General features: G+C 42.8%; 1 protein-coding gene across 2 annotated transcripts in view; it reads left to right on the plus strand.

The window, feature by feature from the left end:
• Positions 1 to 20,021, plus strand: part of LOC143488803 (uncharacterized) — a 92,078-nt gene that overhangs the window by 6,515 nt on the left and 65,542 nt on the right. For both annotated transcript variants that reach the window (XM_076987712.1, XM_076987711.1), the window contains exons 3-5: positions 11,673 to 12,377; positions 13,357 to 14,061; positions 15,011 to 15,715. In XM_076987712.1, the coding sequence (XP_076843827.1) occupies positions 11,673 to 12,377; positions 13,357 to 14,061; positions 15,011 to 15,715 (2,115 nt within the window). The remainder of the gene's footprint in view (positions 1 to 11,672; positions 12,378 to 13,356; positions 14,062 to 15,010; positions 15,716 to 20,021) is intronic.

Here is a 20,021-nt window from a genome sequence, read left to right on the forward strand (position 1 = left end):
ACACTGGCTATACCGAAGTTCACCTCTGACCACATGACTTCGCAGTATTAAAGCAGTATTATGTCTAAATATCTAGTTAGGACAAAACTAGATGAGTGCTAAATGAAAATGAGCACTTTCTTCTTTGATTTACAACTTTGTCCTACCACCTAAGTTCTGCTCCACCCCCGACTGGTGAAAAAACATCTAAAGAAAAGCTGCAGCCCTTTATAAAACGCATGGTTCAAATCGTGGGGGAAAATGTAGTGGCTTATACTCCGGAAAATAAGGTAATCACGCACAAAAATCCAGCGCACACCCCGCATCCCCCAACCGCCATTTATTTAATGGACTGTTTCCCCCCGGAAACAGCGATCGCAATGAAAAAGTTTTTTCCATGTTTTTTTCGCAATGGAAACGATTCCTTTTATAGATAAATAAATAGATAAACCGCGGTAATGAGCTCAACACCGCGGTAGGCACTACATAACCGCGGTATTGCGGTAATGCAGTTATCGTCACAGCCCTAGTAACTAATTACATTTACTCATATTACTGTAATTGAGTACTTTTTATGAGTAATTTGTAATTTTCTGAGTAGTTTTTGAAATATGTAATTTTTACTTTTACTTGAGTACATTTTGACCCAAGTAGTTTTACTTCACTACATTTGAACGCCCTCACATTACTGAGAAAAAAAATATTGATGGTGAAAAATTAAATGCGGGCAGAAATTTTAACTTCTGAGTCCCAGAACTGAAGGCCAATTGCGTGGCCTTGCCTTGCGTGCGCCCTTTCCATTGTCTCATAATCAGGTCGTAATCTGGTGCACTTTTTTTCCAAAAGGATGAGATTGTTCTATCTTTAAATCTTCTATCTATCAGGTTCTGTGGGATCCTGTGGACATTTTATTGTGGAAAAGTGGAATCCTGTGGGCACTGTATTTTGAATAGTTGAATCCTGTGCGCATTTTGTTTTATTTTGAGATGTGGGATCCTGTGGTCATTTTATATTTTATTTTGAGTTGTGGCAACCTGTGGGCATTTTATTGTGAATAGTGGGATCTGGTGGGCACTGTATTTTGAATAGTTGGATCCTGTGAGCATTTACTTATAAATTGTGGGATCCTATGTGCATTTTTTAAATTTTTGATGTGGGATCCTGTGGTCATTTTATTATGAGTAGTGGAATCCTGTTGCATTATAGTTTGATTTGTGGCATCTTGTGGACACTTAATTTTGTGTGCATTTTGTTTTTTGAATAATTTGTAATTTAAATTTCTTTATTCTTATCATAGTGTTGTCCATTGGACAATAGGACTGAAAATTGTTTGCACTTTATGGTACAGGTTGTGACTGTCCTTGTGCTGTGAGGAAGTATGTTCCTGAGCCCAGCTGATCTTTTTGCAAGTGTGGATGTGCACTTAAATACGCTTTGAAATCGATTAAAACAACTTGTGCTGAATTTGGTTCATGATTCATCCATGCATTAAATAACTGAAAGTAACCAAGTAACTTTTACTCAAATTACATTTTAAATGAAGTAATTTTGTACTTTTACTCGAGTAAATTTTGAAATGGGTAATTTTACTTTTACTCTGAATAGATTTTAGGCAAAGTAATGATACTTTTACTCAATTACAATTTTTCAGTACTCTTTCCACCTCTGCACAATTAGTATGTGTGCAATTTGTAGTATATTTACGCTTTTTTCGGTTTCTATTGGACCATACAACCGCTCAGAATTACTTATTCCGGGAGTTTTTGCTCTCTGTGAGGAATTTGCAAAACAGCCCGGAGCCTGGGATACGCTGGCCCTTCTGCTCCCTTATAAAGGGTAGGAGGAGGAAAAAGGCTAAAAAACGAGGCTCCAGGGGTGGAATCAGAAACCGCTTGAGGAGGAGGGGAGGCCGGCACCCCTTGCCGGTAATTACCTTATCAAATGTGAGATCCCTCAATAACTGGAAGAAGTAACTCTGCGCTTGAAATATGAAGAGGAGTTTTGTCGTAGTAACCTCATTTGTTTCACAGAAACGTGGTTTATTCAGGACCGTGATGCGGATGTTGATGAATATATTGTAATCAGGGCGGACAGAGATAAGGTAAAATCTCAAAAGTCTATTGGCGGCGGACTGTGCATTCTGGTGGATAAAAGGTGGGCGACACATTACACGATTTTTGAACAGATATAATAATAATAATAATACGTTATTTTTATATAGCGCTTTTCTGAAACCCAAAGACGCTTACAATATCAATCAATCAATCAATCAATCAAAGTTTATTTGTATAGCGCTTTTCACAACACATGTTGTCACAAAGCGCCTTACAGGATTTAAAAGGTTAACAATACTACGGGTCCAGAACCCTAATGAGCAAGCCAAGGGCGACAGTGGCGAGGAAAAACTCCCTAAGATAGTGGGGAATAGGAAGAAACCTCGGGAGAACCAAGACTCAAAAGGGAACCCATCCTCCATTGGGCGGCCCGTTAACACACAGATTACACAAAATACAGACAAATACACAAGTCACACACAAATCACACAATCAGACTATACATAAGGAAACAGAATCATAAAATACAAAACATAGAAAACAGTAAAAAGAAAACTATGGAGCAGGGAGATCATAGGCGAGAGAGAAGAGGTGAGTCTTGAGTTTAAATTTAAATGTGGAAAGAGAGGGAGACTGTTTGATCACAGTTGGAAGGGAGTTCCACAGTCGAGGAGCGAGTCTAGAAAAAGCCAAAGCTACAGAGTTTAGATGATGGTACCTTTAGAAGTCCAACAGTAGAAGATCTAAGAGATCTAGAAGGTCTGTAGGGAAGTAGGAGGTCAGACAGATAAGGAGGAGCCATGTTGTTTAGAGCTTTGTAGGTCAGTAAGAGAATCTTGAATTTAATCCGGTATGTAACAGGGAGCCAGTGAAGATTCTGGAGAACAGGTGTAATGTGATCATGCATACGGGTGAAAGTGAGGAGACGAGCAGCAGAGTTTTGGACCATTTGAAGCCTATGAACAGAGGAAGAACTAATACCAGCCAACAGTGAATTGCAATAGTCTATCCTGCTTGAAATAAAAGCATGAATGAGGCGCTCAGCAGCAGACTGAGAGAGGCATCGCCGGATCTTTGCTATATTGCGCAGGTGAAAGAATGAAGTTTTTACAACAGAGTTTATGTGGGCAGTGAAACTAAGGGTAGGATCGAGGAGGACACCCAGATTCCGGACCAGGGTAACAGGTGAAATATGTACACCGTCAATGTTGAGAGAGAATGGAGGAGTTTTACTCAGGACTGACTTGGTGCCAATCAGGATAAGCTCAGTCTTCTTGCCGTTTAACATAAGGAAGTTTTGCTTCAACCAGTTTTTGATTTCTAATAGACAGTTTTCAATATGAGCAGTGGGTGGATTGTTGACAGAACTGGTAGTGAGATAAATCTGGGTGTCATCCGCGTAACAATGAAAATTTATGTTGAAATGATGAAATACATGACCAAGAGGAAGTGTTGAACGTGTTACGTGTTTTTTATTCACTTACACAAGAAGAAAAACCGGAAATACTTTGACAGTACAAAGACAGTAGGTTGCAGCACTTCACCTTTTCAACCTTACTTGTCAAATTACTATAATACAACACTCCCACTTAATTTTACAAGTAGATTAAGACCATATCACTTAAGAAAAATACTAAACTTAAATACTTCAAGAACAATGAATCCTATTAACTCAAACTAGCAAGATCCCCTTTGTCTTTGTTTACAGTTTTCTTAACTTACATCATTCAATAATGAACAGTACACCTTAATAGAATTACACAGCACACAGTCCAATCTCCTTTCTAAGATACTCAAACCTTTGCCTGGCTAATGGTTTGGTCAAGATATCTGCCTTCATATCATCTGTTGGACAATATTGCAAGTGAATTTTTCCATTTTGCACACATTCACGAATGTAGTGATAACGAATGTCAATGTGCTTTGTTCTGGAATGATCAACTGGATTTTTTGCAATGGCAATGGCTCCTTGGTTGTCTTTCAAGATCACACTAGGAGTAGCATCCATTCCGAGATCACATAGTAGACGTTTTAGCCAAGTACATTCCTGTGCTGCTTGGCTGAGTGCTACATATTCCGCTTCAGCTGTTGACAGTGCAACTGTTGACTGTTTCTTGCTGAGCCAACTCACTGCTCCTCCACCCAGTATGAAGACATTACCGGTTGTAGATCGACGATCATCCTGATCTCCAGCCCAGTCAGCATCTGAGAACCCAACTAAAGTTACAGACTCTGATTTCTCATACTTGAGAGCAAGGTTCATGGTTCCTTTTAAGTAACGAAGAATTCTCTTTACTGCATTCATATGTGCATTGTTTGGCTCTGCATTGAATCTTGACACAACGCTTACTGCTTGTGCAATGTCTGGTCTTGTGGCTATTGCAGCATAAAGTAGACTACCAACAATGGACTGATAGGTACTTTGGTTCACTGGCTTACTGACGCCATCATTTCTCTTTAACTTCACATTTGGGTCAGTTGGGGTTCCAACTGGATTGGCTTTGTCCATTCCATATTTCTGAAGAATGGCTTCAATGTAATGCTTCTGATGAAGAAACACACACTTCTTTGTCTTGAACAACGGAGATACCCAATATACAGGACAACTCACCCATATCTTTCATCTTGTATCTCTTTTTCAGAGCAACTTTCAACTCGTTCATGCTTTCTGACGATTCTGTAATCAGGATCAGATCATCAACATACACAGCAGGGGCGAGGCTAGGGTATTTTTAGTGGTGCTAGAGCACCACCGTGAGGTTGCTCAGCACCCCCTGGCTCAACACATTTTTTAAATATTATATTATGAAAAAAACTTGCTCTGCACCTGTGCAATACTTTGGTATTGTGCCTCTGTGAGCACTGGGGGCTGGGCACCCCTAAAGACCAGATCCTAAAATCGCCCCTGATACACAGCTAGTATCTCTAGTTCTTGCTGAGATCTCACGAATACACAGGGGTCTGATGTACTCTGTATGAATCCAATTTCCTTCATGAAGTCTGTGAAAGTCTTACTCCAACAACGAGGAGACTGTTTAAGCCCATATATTGACTTCTTCAGTTTACACACTAAGTGTTCCTGGTCTGGTTTGGCATACCCCTCTGGTTGCTCCATGTAGATTTCCTCCTCCAGATGTCCATTTAGAAATGCAGTTACAACGTCCATCTGGTGAACATGTAGATTATTCTGAACAGCAAAGGACAGCAATGTACGAATTGAACTGAATCGTACTACGGGTGAGAATGTTTAATCGTAGTCAGCATATATTTCTGTGTGAAACCCTTAGCGACAAGCCTGCACTTGTATCTTTCCACTTGTCCATCACTATGATGCTTGACTTTGAACACCCATTTCGATCCTATGACCTTTCGATCTTTTGGTCACTCTACTAAGTCCCAGGTTTCGTTTTCAAGCAGTGACTCACACTCCAAGTCTACCGCTTTCTTCCATTCCTTTGCATTAGGACTCATCAATGCTTCCTTTATTGTGTTTGGTTCTGTTACACAACAGACATTGGCAAAATGATCAACAGTCACTATTTCAGCAAACTCATCATATCCATACCGTTTTGGAGGCTTCCTGATTCTTCCACTTTCTCTTGGTGTTTCTTTTACAGTTTCTTCATCAACGAATGTTCTCATCTCATCCTTTTCCATGATATTCTCATTTCCTGAGCACGAAACTCAGAAAGTCAGATTCATTAAAGATGACATCCCTACGAATGAGAATCCTCCTTTTTTCTTCATCAAACAGACGATAGCCTTTGGCATTGTTTGCATATCCAACAAAACGAAGCTTCACTGCTTTCTTGTCCAGCTTTCTCCTCTCTATGTCTGGAACATATGCTACACAGCCAAATACTTTCATGTGACTCACATTTGGCTTTTTACCACACCATCTCTGGTATGGGGTCTTTTGTTTCAGAACAGATGTGGGCAGCCTGTTCTGTGTGTAAGCTGCTGTTGCTATAGCCTCTGCCCAATAGGTATTTGACAACTTTGCATGAGCCAGCATACTCCTAGCTGCTTCAACCAACGTCCTATTTTTCCTTTCTGCTACTCCATTTTGTTGAGGTGTATGGGGTACAGAAACGTCATGCTGAATATCTTGTGCTTTCAGGTATTCTTGGAATTCTTTAGATGTGTATTCCCCACCATTGTCTGTTCTCAGTCTTGAGACTTTGTGTCCACACTCATTGGAGAGTGTTCTTTCGAATTCTTTGAACTTGCTGAGCACTTCATTTTTCTGTTTCATGATGTACACCTTACAGCATTTTGAGTAGTCATCAATAAAAGTCACAAAATACTTTGATCCACCTATAGATTCAGTCTGCATAGGACCACAGACGTCACTATGTGTCAATTGCAACTTACGTCTGGAACGGATTTCTCCCACTGGCTTGAAAGGTTTTCTAGCCATCTTACCTTCCACACAAGCTTCACAGAAGTAAACCTCTGTTTCTACAGAATAGTCCATTCCTTTAACCAGAGTTTTAAGTTCCTTCAACTTGGTGGTGTGTCCCATTCGTTGGTGCCATAAACTGGCTGCTACTGATGCACTTGCTGCACCATGACACGCAGGTCAGTTTTCATCGACATCCAGCTGGTACAATCCATCAGATCTTTGTGCTCCCATTCCTCGAAGATCTCCATCTTCACTAAGAATGTAGCACCGAGACTTCTTAAACTGTACTATATTTCCCTTTTTGGCAGCAGCGCCTACTGAGAATAGATTCCCAGTTAACTTTGGAACGTACAGCACATCATGTATAGTAGCACTTTTGACTTGATTTACTTTAATGTTCAATTAAAGTAAATCAATACTGTAATGCTGCGGCATTTCATTCTGATTCTCTGTCTCTTTAGCGACAAATACACTCTCAGATGAATCATCAGCATCCTCGCACGTCATTCTTTTAGCCTTGTGTGTTTGATTTTTCCTTTTTATGTTCGGACAATTACGCTTTAAATGTCCTTCCTTTCCACACTTATAGCATTTCCACTTAGACCTGTCTGTTCCCACTGCCTTAGAAATATCCTGCATATCTCCCCGAACCTGTGATGACATGGCTGATGCACCCCCTGATACAGCGCTACAGATCTCATTAGCTCGCTTTTGTTCTTCATTTATTAGCGCTTGCTCTACGAACTGTAGTGTCAAATTGTCCATCTTCGTCTCTAGCGCAGTTACGATTGTTGCATAGCTTGGCGGCAGACTACCTAGCAGTGTTACAATCTGGTCTTCGTCTACAATTACAGCACCTATAGCTCTTAGCTTGTCAGTTAACTCCTTCATTCTTTTAAAATGTTCAGTTATAGTTTCTCCTTCCTTCATTTCACATCTGAAGTACTTTTTCTTTAGAAACAGTTTATTCGCAAGAGTATCTCTTTCAAAATGTCCTCTCAGCGTATCCCACGCTTCTTTAGGAGTCTGACAGCTTGTAATGAGGTATAACTGGGACGTACTTACATTCAGCACCAATACAGAAAATGCGTTTTCTCTCCGCTTTGTAAATTCAGCTCGTGTTTGAGCATTAGCATCCGCTGCTAAGTCGTACGTTTCCGTGACCATCTCCCACAGCCCTTTAGCTTTCAGTAAATGCTCCATTTGAAATTTCCACGTTGCCCAATTCTCCGTTCCGCTCAGCTTCTCAATAAACAGCTTGTCTTCCATTGTGAATCCCACAACACCGTTTATATCACACTAATACCGTGTAAAAATAAAGAAAGCCGTTTTTAATCTAAGCTCCTGGGCCCATAACCTGTTGAACGTGTTACATGTTTTTTATTCACTTACACAAGAAGAAAAACCGGAAATACTTTGACAATACAAGACAGTAGGTGGCAGCACTTCACCTTTTCAACCTTACTTGTCAAATTACTATAATACAACAGGAAGGATATAAATGATAAAAAGAAGAGGACCCAGGACTGATCCTTGTGGGACCCCTTGTTTAATCATGGAAGTGGAGGAGCTATAGCCGCAGAGTGTGACATACTGTTTTCTGTCTGTCAGGTAGGAGGTAAACCAGTCCAAGGCAGAGCCAGTAATGCCAAGGTCATGTAGACGAGACAAGAGAATGGAGTGGTTGACTGTGTCAAATGCTGAAGATAAGTCCAATAGCAGGAGAATGCTGAGGGAACCAGTATCAGCAGCTACCAACAGATCATTTACAACCCTAACCAGGGCTGTTTCAGTGCTGTGGAATGGTCGGAACTCAGACTGAAAAGGTTCGAAGAGATTATTATTGGTTTTTAAATACTCTTGCAATTGGGAGGCCACAGTTCTTTCAAGAGCCTTAGACAGGAAGGGTAGATTAGAGATAGGGCGATAATTGTTGAGGTCTGAAGGGTCAAGACAAGGTTTCTTAAGTATGGGTGTGACAGCAGCTATTTTATAGATAGAGGGGACCCCTCCAAGTAGGAGTGATTGATTAATAAGAATGGTGAGATGGGGAAGCAGTGTGGGTAGACAGGTTTTAGTTAAGTTAGTAGGAAGAGGATCCAGGGGAGAAGTTGTAGTCTTGGAGGACATGATAATATTAGCAATGAAAGAAGAGTCAACACGGTTAAAGGTAGTGAAGGATGGAAAAGGTTGGCTAGAATGAGAAACATGTGCAACGGAGGGAAGATGGGAAGGGGGTTCAGAGGAAACAGAGCTCAGAGATGTGTAGATACTTGTAATTTTGGTTTCAAATGAACTTAAGAAAGCACTGCAAAGAGTGGGAGAGGGTACAAGGGTGTTGTCCGGGGTTTTAAAGGGCTTTGTAACTGTTGAAAAGAGATGCCGTTGGTTTAGACTATGCTGATTATTGTTGAGATCAGAGAGGTAGGTTGTTTTAGCAATATGAAGAGCATCCCTATACACCAACAAATGTTGCTTGTAGGCATCAGCATGTACAGTAAGCTTTGATTTTTTGTAGCGTCGTTCTAGTTGACGACCAACTTGCTTCATGGCACGCAGATCTGCAGTGTACCAGGGAGAGGAAGTAGAAAAGGACACAGTTTTAGTTTTCAGGGGGGCTAGTGAATTAAGAGTTTCAGAAAGAGCAGCATTTAACATTAGTGCTTGTGTTTCAGGAGATGGGGGAACTGTAGCAACAGAAAAGATGGAAGAAACAGATTGGTTAAGAAGGGATCAATAGACTGAGTTTTACGGAAGGAGATACGTTTTTTGGTGGAGCGATGGGGAAAGGTCAGTGGAGTGGTAAACAGGATAAGTTTATGATCCGAAAGTGGAAATAACAGAGAGTGAAGATTGAGGACAGGCAGGGAGTTGGAACAGACTAGGGTCAAGGGTGTGACCTTGAGAAGCCGTGATGGCACAGCCCGGCTCGATCGCTGGGCCGATGCGCGCAGAGGAGAAGCCGTAGTGGAGCAGCCGCGCTCAATCGCTGGGTCGGTGCGGGTACTGTAGATGCCGTGATGGAGCTTGGACACTCACTGGGCCATGTGCACAGCTGAGAAGCCGTGGTGAAGACACAGAAACATATGAAGAAACAGGACAAGACGCGGGGAGAAATGGCAGTCCAACAGACGGACGCCAGCGTGCTCTCACCCGTCAACGCGACATGAGACCTTTACAAAGATGGTGTCAGTAAGGCACCCAGAGGCTGGATAAAAGTGCAGGATTTACTCAACAGTAGCAGTTGAATACAAAAATACAAAAAACAGCCATGGCAGACTGGGCAATACAGGCAGAACAAGGCAGGAGTCAGACACCAGGTGACCAGAGCAATGTAGAGCAGAAGCTAATCGCATAAGCAGAGAGCGGGTAGTCAGAAGACAGGCAGTAATTATTTACAGTATTAACGTAGTGTAGGCTATGGCTGAGAACAAAGTACAAAGCACAGAGAGGCATAGCAAGGAGCAGGAGAGGCTAGAACTGAGCTCTGAGGCTAAGAATCAGCGATATTCTTGTTCAAAAGATTATGAGATTTTAGTGGTATCGTTTCGACCTTTTTATTTACCCCGCAAATTTGGGCAGTTAACTATCATCTTGGTATATGTGCCGGGTCCTAATAATAAGGAAGCAGCCGAGCGCCTATCGGACAGCTATAATACTGCACTCTCACGATCAGCTGATCAACCTGTGTTTATTATGGGGGACTTTAATACATTATCTTTGGCAACGTATCTCCCTTTGCAGCAATATGTCAATTGTCCAACGTGTTTATCTCGCAGTCTTGATCTGTGTTATGGTAACATCTTGGACACATACAAGGCAGTATGCAGACCACCCATTGGAAGATCAGATCATAATGTAATTCATCTGTTGCCAAAGTACAGACAACGCGTGAAAAAGGAGCCCCCCATTGTAAAGACTATTCAAGTGTGGAACAGGGAGAGTGAAGAGAAGCTGATGTGCTGCTTTGAAACTACGAACTGGCAAATGTTCTTTGATGTGTGCAAGGACCCGCATGAATTAACAGACTGTATTACTTCATATATACAGTTTTGTGAAGAGTCGGTTATCGAGACAAAGCAAATCAAAATTTTTCCTAACAATAAGCCTTGGCTAACTAAAGACCTGAAGATATATCTTAATGCCAGAAAGATGGCTTTCCTCAGGGGTGATACTGAAGAGGTTAAAAACAAGGAAAGAGCTTAGAATAAGAACACAAAGAGCCAAAATGGCTTTTAAGGATAAGGTCGAGAGTCAGTTTTGTACTGGGAACCCAAGGCTTGCCTGGAAAGGACTTAATATAATGATGGGCAGGACCCTTAAGATGCAAGATGATATTGTGGGTAATCTTTCCGTTGTGAATGATTTTAATCAGTTTTACGGTAGACTTGATACTGCACGGTCAAAGGATCAGAGTAGTGCCATATGTGCCAAGGTACCCAAGCATTCTACAATCCAGATTTCAGAGGGAGAGGTTGGTACTTCTCTATCAAAGATTGGGTTATATAAAGCATCTGGACCAGATGGCCTCTGTGGACGTGTCCTTAAGGTTTGTTCTATCCAGTTGAGGTCGGCTCTAACTAAGTTGTTTCAGTTTTTATTAGATACATGTACTGTTCCTAGAACATGGAAAACATCTATCATCAGACCAGTTCCCAAGAAGCCAGGGGCCAAAGAACTGAATGATTTTCGTCCAGTTGCTTTGACTTCTATATTGGCAAAGTCTATGGAAAGAATTGTCAGTAATCATCTTATCTTATCCATAGGAAACCATTTTGATCCATTACAATTTGCTTATGAATCACATAGGGGGACTGAAGATGCCACACTCATCATGGAGAACATGGTAGCAAGCCATTTACAGAAGACTAAGGCCTACGTACGCATACTATTTATAGATTTTACGTTGGCTTTTAATACAATGCAGATATGCATACTCTTACAGCGCCTTATGGATTTGGGTGTGAATGGGGGCCTTGTGCACTGGATTAAGGACTTTTTAACAGACCGTCCACAAAGAGTGTGTATAAAGGAATTTTTTTCTGATTATTTTAAGTACAGGAGCACCCCAAGGATGTGTTTTATCGCCTGTACTCTTTTCTGTGTATACTAATGAGATGAGATTGCAGTATTCAATGAGAATATTTCATTCATTCAGATCTAGGATGTGTTATTTGAGTGTTCCTTTTATTTTTTTTGAGCAGTGTATTTATGTGTTTGTACTTATTTTGCAGGTGACACACACCATCTCTCAGATCTGAGGGTTGTTCTGCTGGGGTACAGAGATGCTGGGAAGAGTTCAGCAGGAAACACCATCCTGGGCAGAGAGGAGTTTGAGTTAAAGAGAACTGCTCAGTGTGTGAAGAGACAGGGAGAAGTAGCAGGGAGGAAGATCACTGTGGTTGAAGCTCCAGGATGGTGGATCAATGTACCTGTAGAGCAGAGCAGTGAGATACTGAAACAGGAGATTGTGCTCAGTGTGTCTCTGTGTCCTCCAGGACCCCATGTTCTACTGCTGGTGTTACGTGTGGACACAACTTTTAAAGACCATGAGAGAAGAGTACTAGAGGGACACATGAAACTTCTCACTAAGAAAATCTGGAGTCACACGATCGTTCTGTTCACATGTGGGGACTGTCTGATAGACACACCCATAGAGCAGCACATTGAGAGTGAAGACTGTGTCCTCCAGTGGTTGGTTGAGAAATGTGGGAACAGGTATCAGGTTCTCAACAATGAGAACAGGGGTGATGACACTCAGGTCACAGAGCTGCTGGAGAAGATAGAGGAGATGGTGGCAGCAAACAGTGGCTGCCATTTTGAAATGGACAGAAAATTTCTACAGAAGATAGAAGAGAAGAAGAGAGACTTAGAAGAGAGAGGAAGAGAGAGGATGATGAAGGTGCAGAAACAGAGAGAGGACATCAGAGGGGTTATGGGTAAGTTTATAGGTCATTGTTCTACCTCCTGTTAAGTTGTATTTTTGATTCCTGAATTCTGTGTCTATGATCTTATGAAGCTTTTTTCATCCTCCTAAGCAGAACTTCATTGAGAGCTTGAGGTGCTCTCATAACAAAGTGCTGTATATTGGAAATTATCACATTTTAAAATCTAAACATCAAGAACTATCCGTTTGTGAGTTTAATTCTCAATCATAATGTACTGAACTGATTCATAGCATTAGGTTAGATCACCACTACCAGCAGAGTTCAGTACATGACCCCTCTCCGTTTTGAAGGAATAACCGACTGTAAATGGATGTTCTGTAATAAAGCATTTTTTCAAAACTGCTTTACTTCTAAACAATATTGAAATGTATAGTCATGTAAAGGTATAATTCAGTTTTGACTCCTGCACTTTCCTAATCATGTAATCATCATTTATTCAGGCATGAGTCTATGCAATATTACCTCAGGGAGACTAGTAGAAGAATAAAAATACTGAATTAGAATTTACGTACCATTGTATTTAGTCTATGGGAGTAACAAAAGAACATGGACTTCCTGAATAGCATTTTACAGACTTTGAATGCACATTGATTTTATTGAGTATTTGAATTCTTGCTGTCAGACCCATTTTGGCAGTACCAATAAAATATTCCTCAAAACAATATTAAATAATTACTTTGAAATTATAATCTTGTTTTTGTCATTTATAATATAGATCAGAAGGAGACTGTCTTATTAATAAAGGGCTTGTGTGGCTGAAAGATTTTCTTCAATTTTTTTGTTCTGAAGCACATAAACTTTAGATTTTAATAAAAAAAAAACTTTACAATACATTGTAATTTGTTCTGTAAATTGGGTGAAGGTAAATTGTATTTATTACACACACTTCTTAATAAATATATATCAGTTGTTTTAAATATTGACAACAAACAGCTATATATTTGTGTGTTTGTTTCTATTTATTTTGCAGGTGACACACACCATCTCTCAGATCTAAGGATTGTTCTGCTGGGACACAGAGATGCTGGGAAGAGTTCAGCAGGAAACACCATCCTGGGCAGAGAGGAGTTTGAGTTAAAGACAACTGCTCAGTGTGTGAAGAGACAGGGAGAAGTAGCAGGGAGGAACATCACTGTGGTTGAAGCTCCAGGATGGTGGATCAATGTACCTGTAGAGCAGAGCAGTGAGATACTGAAACAGGAGATTGTGCTCAGTGTGTCTCTGTGTCCTCCAGGACCCCATGTTCTACTGCTGGTGTTACCTGTGGGCACAACTTTTAAAGATTATGTGAGAAGAGTACTAGAGGGATACATGAAACTTCTCACTGAGAGAGTCTGGAGTCACACTATAGTTCTGTTCACATGTGGGGACTGTCTGATAGACACACCCATAGAGCAGCACATTGAGAGTGAAGACAGCGCCCTCCAGTGGCTGGTTGAGAAATGTGGGAACAGGTATCATGTTCTCAACAATGATAACAGGGGTGATGACACTCAGGTCACAGAGCTGCTGGAGAAGATAGAGGAGATGGTGGCAGCAAACAGTGGCTGCCATTTTGAAATGGACAGAAAGATTCTACAGGAGGTGGAAGAGAAGAAGAGAATATTAGAAGAGAGAGGAAGAGAGAGGATGATGAAGGTACAGAAACAGAGAGAGGACATCAGAGGGGTTATGGGTAAGTTTCTGTTTCATTGTTCTATCTCCTGTTAAGTTCTATTTTTGATTCCTGAATCCTGTGTCTATGATCTTATGAAGCTTTTTTCATTCTCCTAACCAGAACTTCATTGAGAGCTTGAGGTGCTCTCATAACAAAGTGCTGTATATTGGAAATGATCACATTTTAAAATCTAATCATCAATCATAATGTACTGAACTGATTCATAGCATTAGGTTAGATTACCACTACCAGCAGAGTTCAGTACATGATCCCTCTCTGTTTTGAAGGAATAACTGACTGTAAATGGATGTTCTGTGAAAAAGAATATTTTCATAACTGCTTACTTCAAAACAATATTGAAATGTATAGTCATGTAAAGGTATAATTCAGTTTTGACTCCTGCACTTTCCTACTCATGTAATCATCATTTCCTCAATCATGAGTCTATGCAATATTACCTCAGGGAGACTAGTAGAAGAATAAAAATACTGAATTAGAATTTACGTACCATTGTATTTAGTCTATGGGAGTAACAAAAGAACATGGACTTCCTGAATAGCATTTTACAGACTTTGAATGCACATTGATTTTATTGAGTATTTGAATTCTTGCTGTCAGACCCATTTTGGTAGTACCAATAAAATATTCCTCAAAACAATATTAAATAATTACTTTGAAATTATAATCTTGTTTTTGTCATTTATAATATAGACCAGAAGGAGACTGTCTTATTAATAAAGGGCTTGTGTGGCTGAAAGATTTTCTTCAATTTTTTTGTTTTGGAGCACCTAAACTTTAGATTTTAATAAAAAAAAAAACTTTACAATACATTGTAATTTGTTCTGTAAATTGAGTGAGGGTAAATTGTATTTATTACACACACTTCTTAATAAATATATATCAGTTGTTTTAAATATTGACAACAAACAGCTATATATTTGTGTGTTTGTTTCTATTTATTTTGCAGGTGACACACACCATCTCTCAGATCTGAGGATTGTTCTGCTGGGGTACAGATGTGCTGGGAAGAGTTCAGCAGGAAACACCATCCTGGGCAGAGAGGAGTTTGAGTTAAAGAGAACTGCTCAGTGTGTGAAGAGACAGGGAGAAGTAGCAGGGAGGAAGATCACTGTGGTTGAAGCTCCAGGATGGTGGATGTATGTACCTGTAGAGCAGAGCAGTGAGATACTGAAACAGGAGATTGTGCTCAGTGTGTCTCTGTGTCCTCCAGGACCCCATGTTCTACTGCTGGTGTTACCTGTGGGCACAACTTTTAAAGATTATGTGAGAAGAGTACTAGAGGGATACATGAAACTTCTCACTGAGAGAGTCTGGAGTCACACTATAGTTCTGTTCACATATGGGGACTATCTTATAGACACACCCATAGAGCAGCACATTGAGAGTGAAGACAGCGCCCTCCAGTGGCTGGTTGAGAAATGTGGGAACAGGTATCATGTTCTCAACAATGATAACAGTGGTGATGACACTCAGGTCACAGAGCTGCTGGAGAAGATAGAGGAGATGGTGGCAGCAAACAGTGGCTGCCATTTTGAAATGGACAGAAAGATTCTACAGGAGGTGGAAGAGAAGAAGAGAATATTAGAAGAGAGAGGAAGAGAGAGGATGATGAAGGTACAGAAACAGAGAGAGGACATCAGAGGGGTTATGGGTAAGTTTCTGTTTCATTGTTCTATCTCCTGTTAAGTTGTATTTTTGATTCCTGAATCCTGTGTCTATGATCTTATGAAGCCTTTTTTCATTCTCCTAACCAGAACTTCATTGAGAGCTTGAGATGCTCTCATAACAAAGTGCTGTATATTGGAAATTATCACATTTTAAAATCTAATCATCAATCATAATGTACTGAACTGATTCATAGCATTAGGTTAGATTACCACTACCAGCAGAGTTCAGTACATGATCCCTCTCTGTTTTGAAGGAATAACTGACTGTAAATGGTTGTTCTGTGAAAAAGAATATTTTCATAACTGCTTTACTTCTAAACAATATTGAAATGTATAGTCATGTAAAGGTATAATACAGTTTTGACTCCTGCACTTTCCTAATCATGTAATCATCATTTTTTCAGGCATGAGTCTATGCAATATTACCTCAGGGAGACTAGTAGAAGAATAAAAATACTGAATTAGAATTTACGTACCATTGTATTTAGTCTATGGGACTAACAAAAGAACATGGACTTCCTGAATAGCATTTTACAGACTTTGAATGTGCATTGATTTTTCTAAGTATTCGAATTCTTGCTGTGAGACTCATTATGGTAGTAACAATAAAATATTTCTTAAAACAATATTAAATAATTACTATGAAATTATAATCTTGTTTTTGTCATTTAAAATGTGTCACGTTGAGGACCCCGGCCCCTCCCATTTGGGCGTGTGTCAACGTTGTCCACGTGCTTTGTCTGCGTCAGTGGATATCCGTGGTTAGGGTTATGTCGTGTGATTAATAAGTCTCACCTGTGAATCGTCTCGTGATCACGTGGGGCTAATGTGGTTTGTCTATTTAATGTGCGCTCGCGCAGTGTCCTGTGCTCGTCGTTGTCTAAGTCTACACGTTTCTGTGTACATGTTTGAATGTTCCTCGTGCGCTATTGCGCAATCTGTGCTTACGATTAAAAGTGACCGTCTGTTACGCAAGGATTCATTGTCTCATCCTTCGCCCTGCCCGCGCGTCACAGAACGACGAGCCGTCTGAGACACCAAGAGGAGATGCCAGGCTACGCCACCCGGCCTAAGAAGGCACTTCGCTCCAGCAAGCGACACCACCGCTCATCCTCCTCTCCCCCACGCCGCAGAACTCCGCCAACTCTGGCGCAGCTGATGAAGGACCCTGAGTGTTCGTACCTGCTGTGCACGGCACGGGAAACCTCCATACCAGAGTTGGCGGAGGAGTACCGCCGGACAGCGGCGCGGGTGTGGGAGGAGAAGCACCCCACTCCTTCCCGGGAAGGCTTGCCCATACGGGTGAGCGTCCCGGAGCTCTTTGAGGCTTCGCCACCAGAGGGCGAGCTCGGAGAGGAGGAGAACCCACCGACACGGGAAGAGCTGATGTCGGACCCGGTGTGCGCCCTCCAGCTGGTCACAGCCCAGAAGATGGAGGAGAGAGACCCCGAGCTGGCGGAGATCTTCCGCCAGGGCGCGGTTCGGATTTGGAGGGAGCGACACTCCCCTCCATCCTGCGCCCTCTCACCTCCGGAGAAGGGTCCCAGCGTGATCGGCGTCACGGAGTCGACCCCGGAGACGGAATTCGGGGAGGAAGACTCCGAGGAGGAGTCAGAGGGGGAGGAGGATTACCCTCCATCCATTTACTCTGCTCCCACCGTGGACTATGTTGGGGAGGAGGAAGAGGAGTACCCTCCCTCTGTCTACGACGACACCATCGTAGACTACGGTGAAGAGGAGGAGGAGTCGGAGTCAGAGGAGGAGGACTACCTACCTCCGCCTGTGGATCTCTCTCCCACAGTACAGGAGGAGGAAGAGGAGCGGGACCAGTACCCTCCTTCGGAGGATGACAGGTCCACTGTGGACTACGGTGCGGAGGACTATTCCCCGTCCATGGGTTCAGGGGTGTATGAGGGCGACCCCTATACAGAGGTCGAGGAGGAGAGCCTTCCCTCCTCTGTGGGAACTGTAAAAGGGAGGTGCACTCCTGGGGTGACGGCGCGTCCTCCGGACCTTCCAGGGCCAGCCCCATGGAATATTCCCTGGGTGAGAGCCCGGCTGAGTCCATGGAAGGGGTCCTGGAGGGCGAGGAGGAGCTGATGGACTGTGAGGAGGAGCTCCCTCGCACTGCGCCTGGCAAGTCCGCCAGCTACGCTGCCTCGGACAAGTCCGCCAGCTACGCTGCACCTGGCGCGTCCGCCCGCGGCGCTGCACCTGGCACGTCCGCCCGCCGCGCTGCACCTGGCGCGTCCGCCCGCCGTGCTGCACCTGGTGGAGGGTTCGCAGTGAAGGCAGGAGGGGGACTGCCCAACGCAGCACCAGCAGCACCGGATCTCTCTCCCCTACTCGCTCTCCTCCTTGCGCCCATGTCGTGTGTGTGTGTTCCAGTGTTTGTTAGTCTTCCCCTTTGTGTACCTAACTCGTTTTTCCCTCTTGTGCCACTATGTGTAAGCGTGCCTGTGTGTGTGTTTGTGAATGTTCCGTTTGGTGTGTCTAACATCTTTTCCCCCGTCTTCCCAGGGAGGGTGTGCTAGGCGATTTGTGTCGGACGCTTCACCGAGGGCCGTCACCTCCTAGACGCAGGACTGAGCGCGTCGGATCCGCCCATCGTCGTGGGTTCGGGGCACTCGGTCCTGTTGGCACCCCGGGACGGGTAGTGCCCTTGGAGGGGGCGTCTGTCACGTTGAGGACCCCGGCCCCTCCCCTTTGGGCATGTGTTGTCCACGTGCTTTGTCTGCGTCAGTGGATATCCGTGGTTAGGGTTATGTCGTGTGATTAATAAGTCTCACCTGTGAATCGTCTTGTGATCACGTGGGGCTAATGTGGTTTGTCTATTTAATGTGCACTCGCGCAGTGTCCTTTGCTCGTCGTTGTCTAAGTCTACACGTTTCTGTGTACATGTTTGAATGTTCCTCGTGCGCTATTGCGCAATCTGTGCTTACGATTAAAAGTGACCGTCTGTTACGCAAGGATTCAGTGTCTCATCCTTCGCCCTGCCCGCGCGTCACATAATGTAGATCAGAAGGAGACTGTCTTATTCATAAAGGGCTTGTGTGGCTGAAAGAGTTTCTTCTATTTTTTTGTTCTGGAGCACCTAAACTTTAGATTGTAATTCAATAAAAAAAATCTTTACAATACATCATAATTTGTTCTGTAAATTGTGTGAGGGTAAACTGTATTTATTAGTCAAAGTCAAAGTCAACTTTATTGTCATTCAGACTTTACACAAGTGCACAGCTGAACGGAAGTGCGTGTCCCCAAACTCCAGTGTTAAAGCACCAGAGCCCAGAGCGGCCGCTGCAACCAGTGCGCCGCCGTTTACGCAGAATGGGAGAGAAACATAGAGATAACATTGGGAGGAGACAAAAAAATATGACCACAGATTATTCTCACGAACAGGACAACAGTCTGTGTGCATGCAAAAAATCCCCATAGCACATACAGCATTGATAACACAGACAGTAAGCAGTGAGAGGCGTGATTCATTCAGTGAGGGAGGGGGAGCCAGAGGCCTGGCACAGAGTTTTTGTGTCAAAGTTCGCGATGGAAGGCGAGAGCCATCTCTGACAGTCTCTGTGTGGGGGTAGGAGCAGGTAACCAAGACGACGACCTTCTGGGACAAATTTGTTTGGGCGCCAATGCAGATAAGAAGAATGAAGAATTTAGCAAGGAGCTCGTCCTTGGGAATTTGAGCACACGAACTCCTCTTAAACTCGGCTGTCTCCCAACTGATCAAACTTATCCAACTTCGCACGTAGAGCATTGATTCCATCCACGATCACCTCCAAGCTTTTACCAACAGTCACAGTCTGTGTTCCAACAGCTCTACCCACCGCATCAATCATGTAGGGCACTTGACGTGGGCGTTCGATAACTGACCCCACTCTTTTAATTTCCCGATACACCAGGGCAAGGCCTAATCCAATCAGCAGAGCCACCACGATCAAAGTTCCAAATAAGAACACGTCCTTAACATCTTCCAGGGAAAGAGGTGCAAGACACAAACTACGCCACTTCCCCCACGGGTCATGCACATATCCAGATGAGAACGTACCGTCCGGGCATGTGGGTTCTCCCGCACCATGACTCCTCGTGGAAAAAATAGTGTCAATTGCGTTGAGAGACCACCTGATCAAATCCATTTTCTTGGTAAAATTTCGAAGAGCAGCGTCAGGTTACTAAGACAAGACAGAGAATTTAAGCTGAGCAGGGCAGAAGGGAGGGAGTGCAGGAGCAGAGATAAAGTGCGACCGCCTCTCTTGAAAGCCGGAAAGGAAACACACACTTCTT

Source organism: Brachyhypopomus gauderio, unplaced genomic scaffold (assembly GCF_052324685.1).
Source record: "Brachyhypopomus gauderio isolate BG-103 unplaced genomic scaffold, BGAUD_0.2 sc54, whole genome shotgun sequence".
NCBI lineage: Eukaryota > Metazoa > Chordata > Actinopteri > Gymnotiformes > Hypopomidae > Brachyhypopomus > Brachyhypopomus gauderio.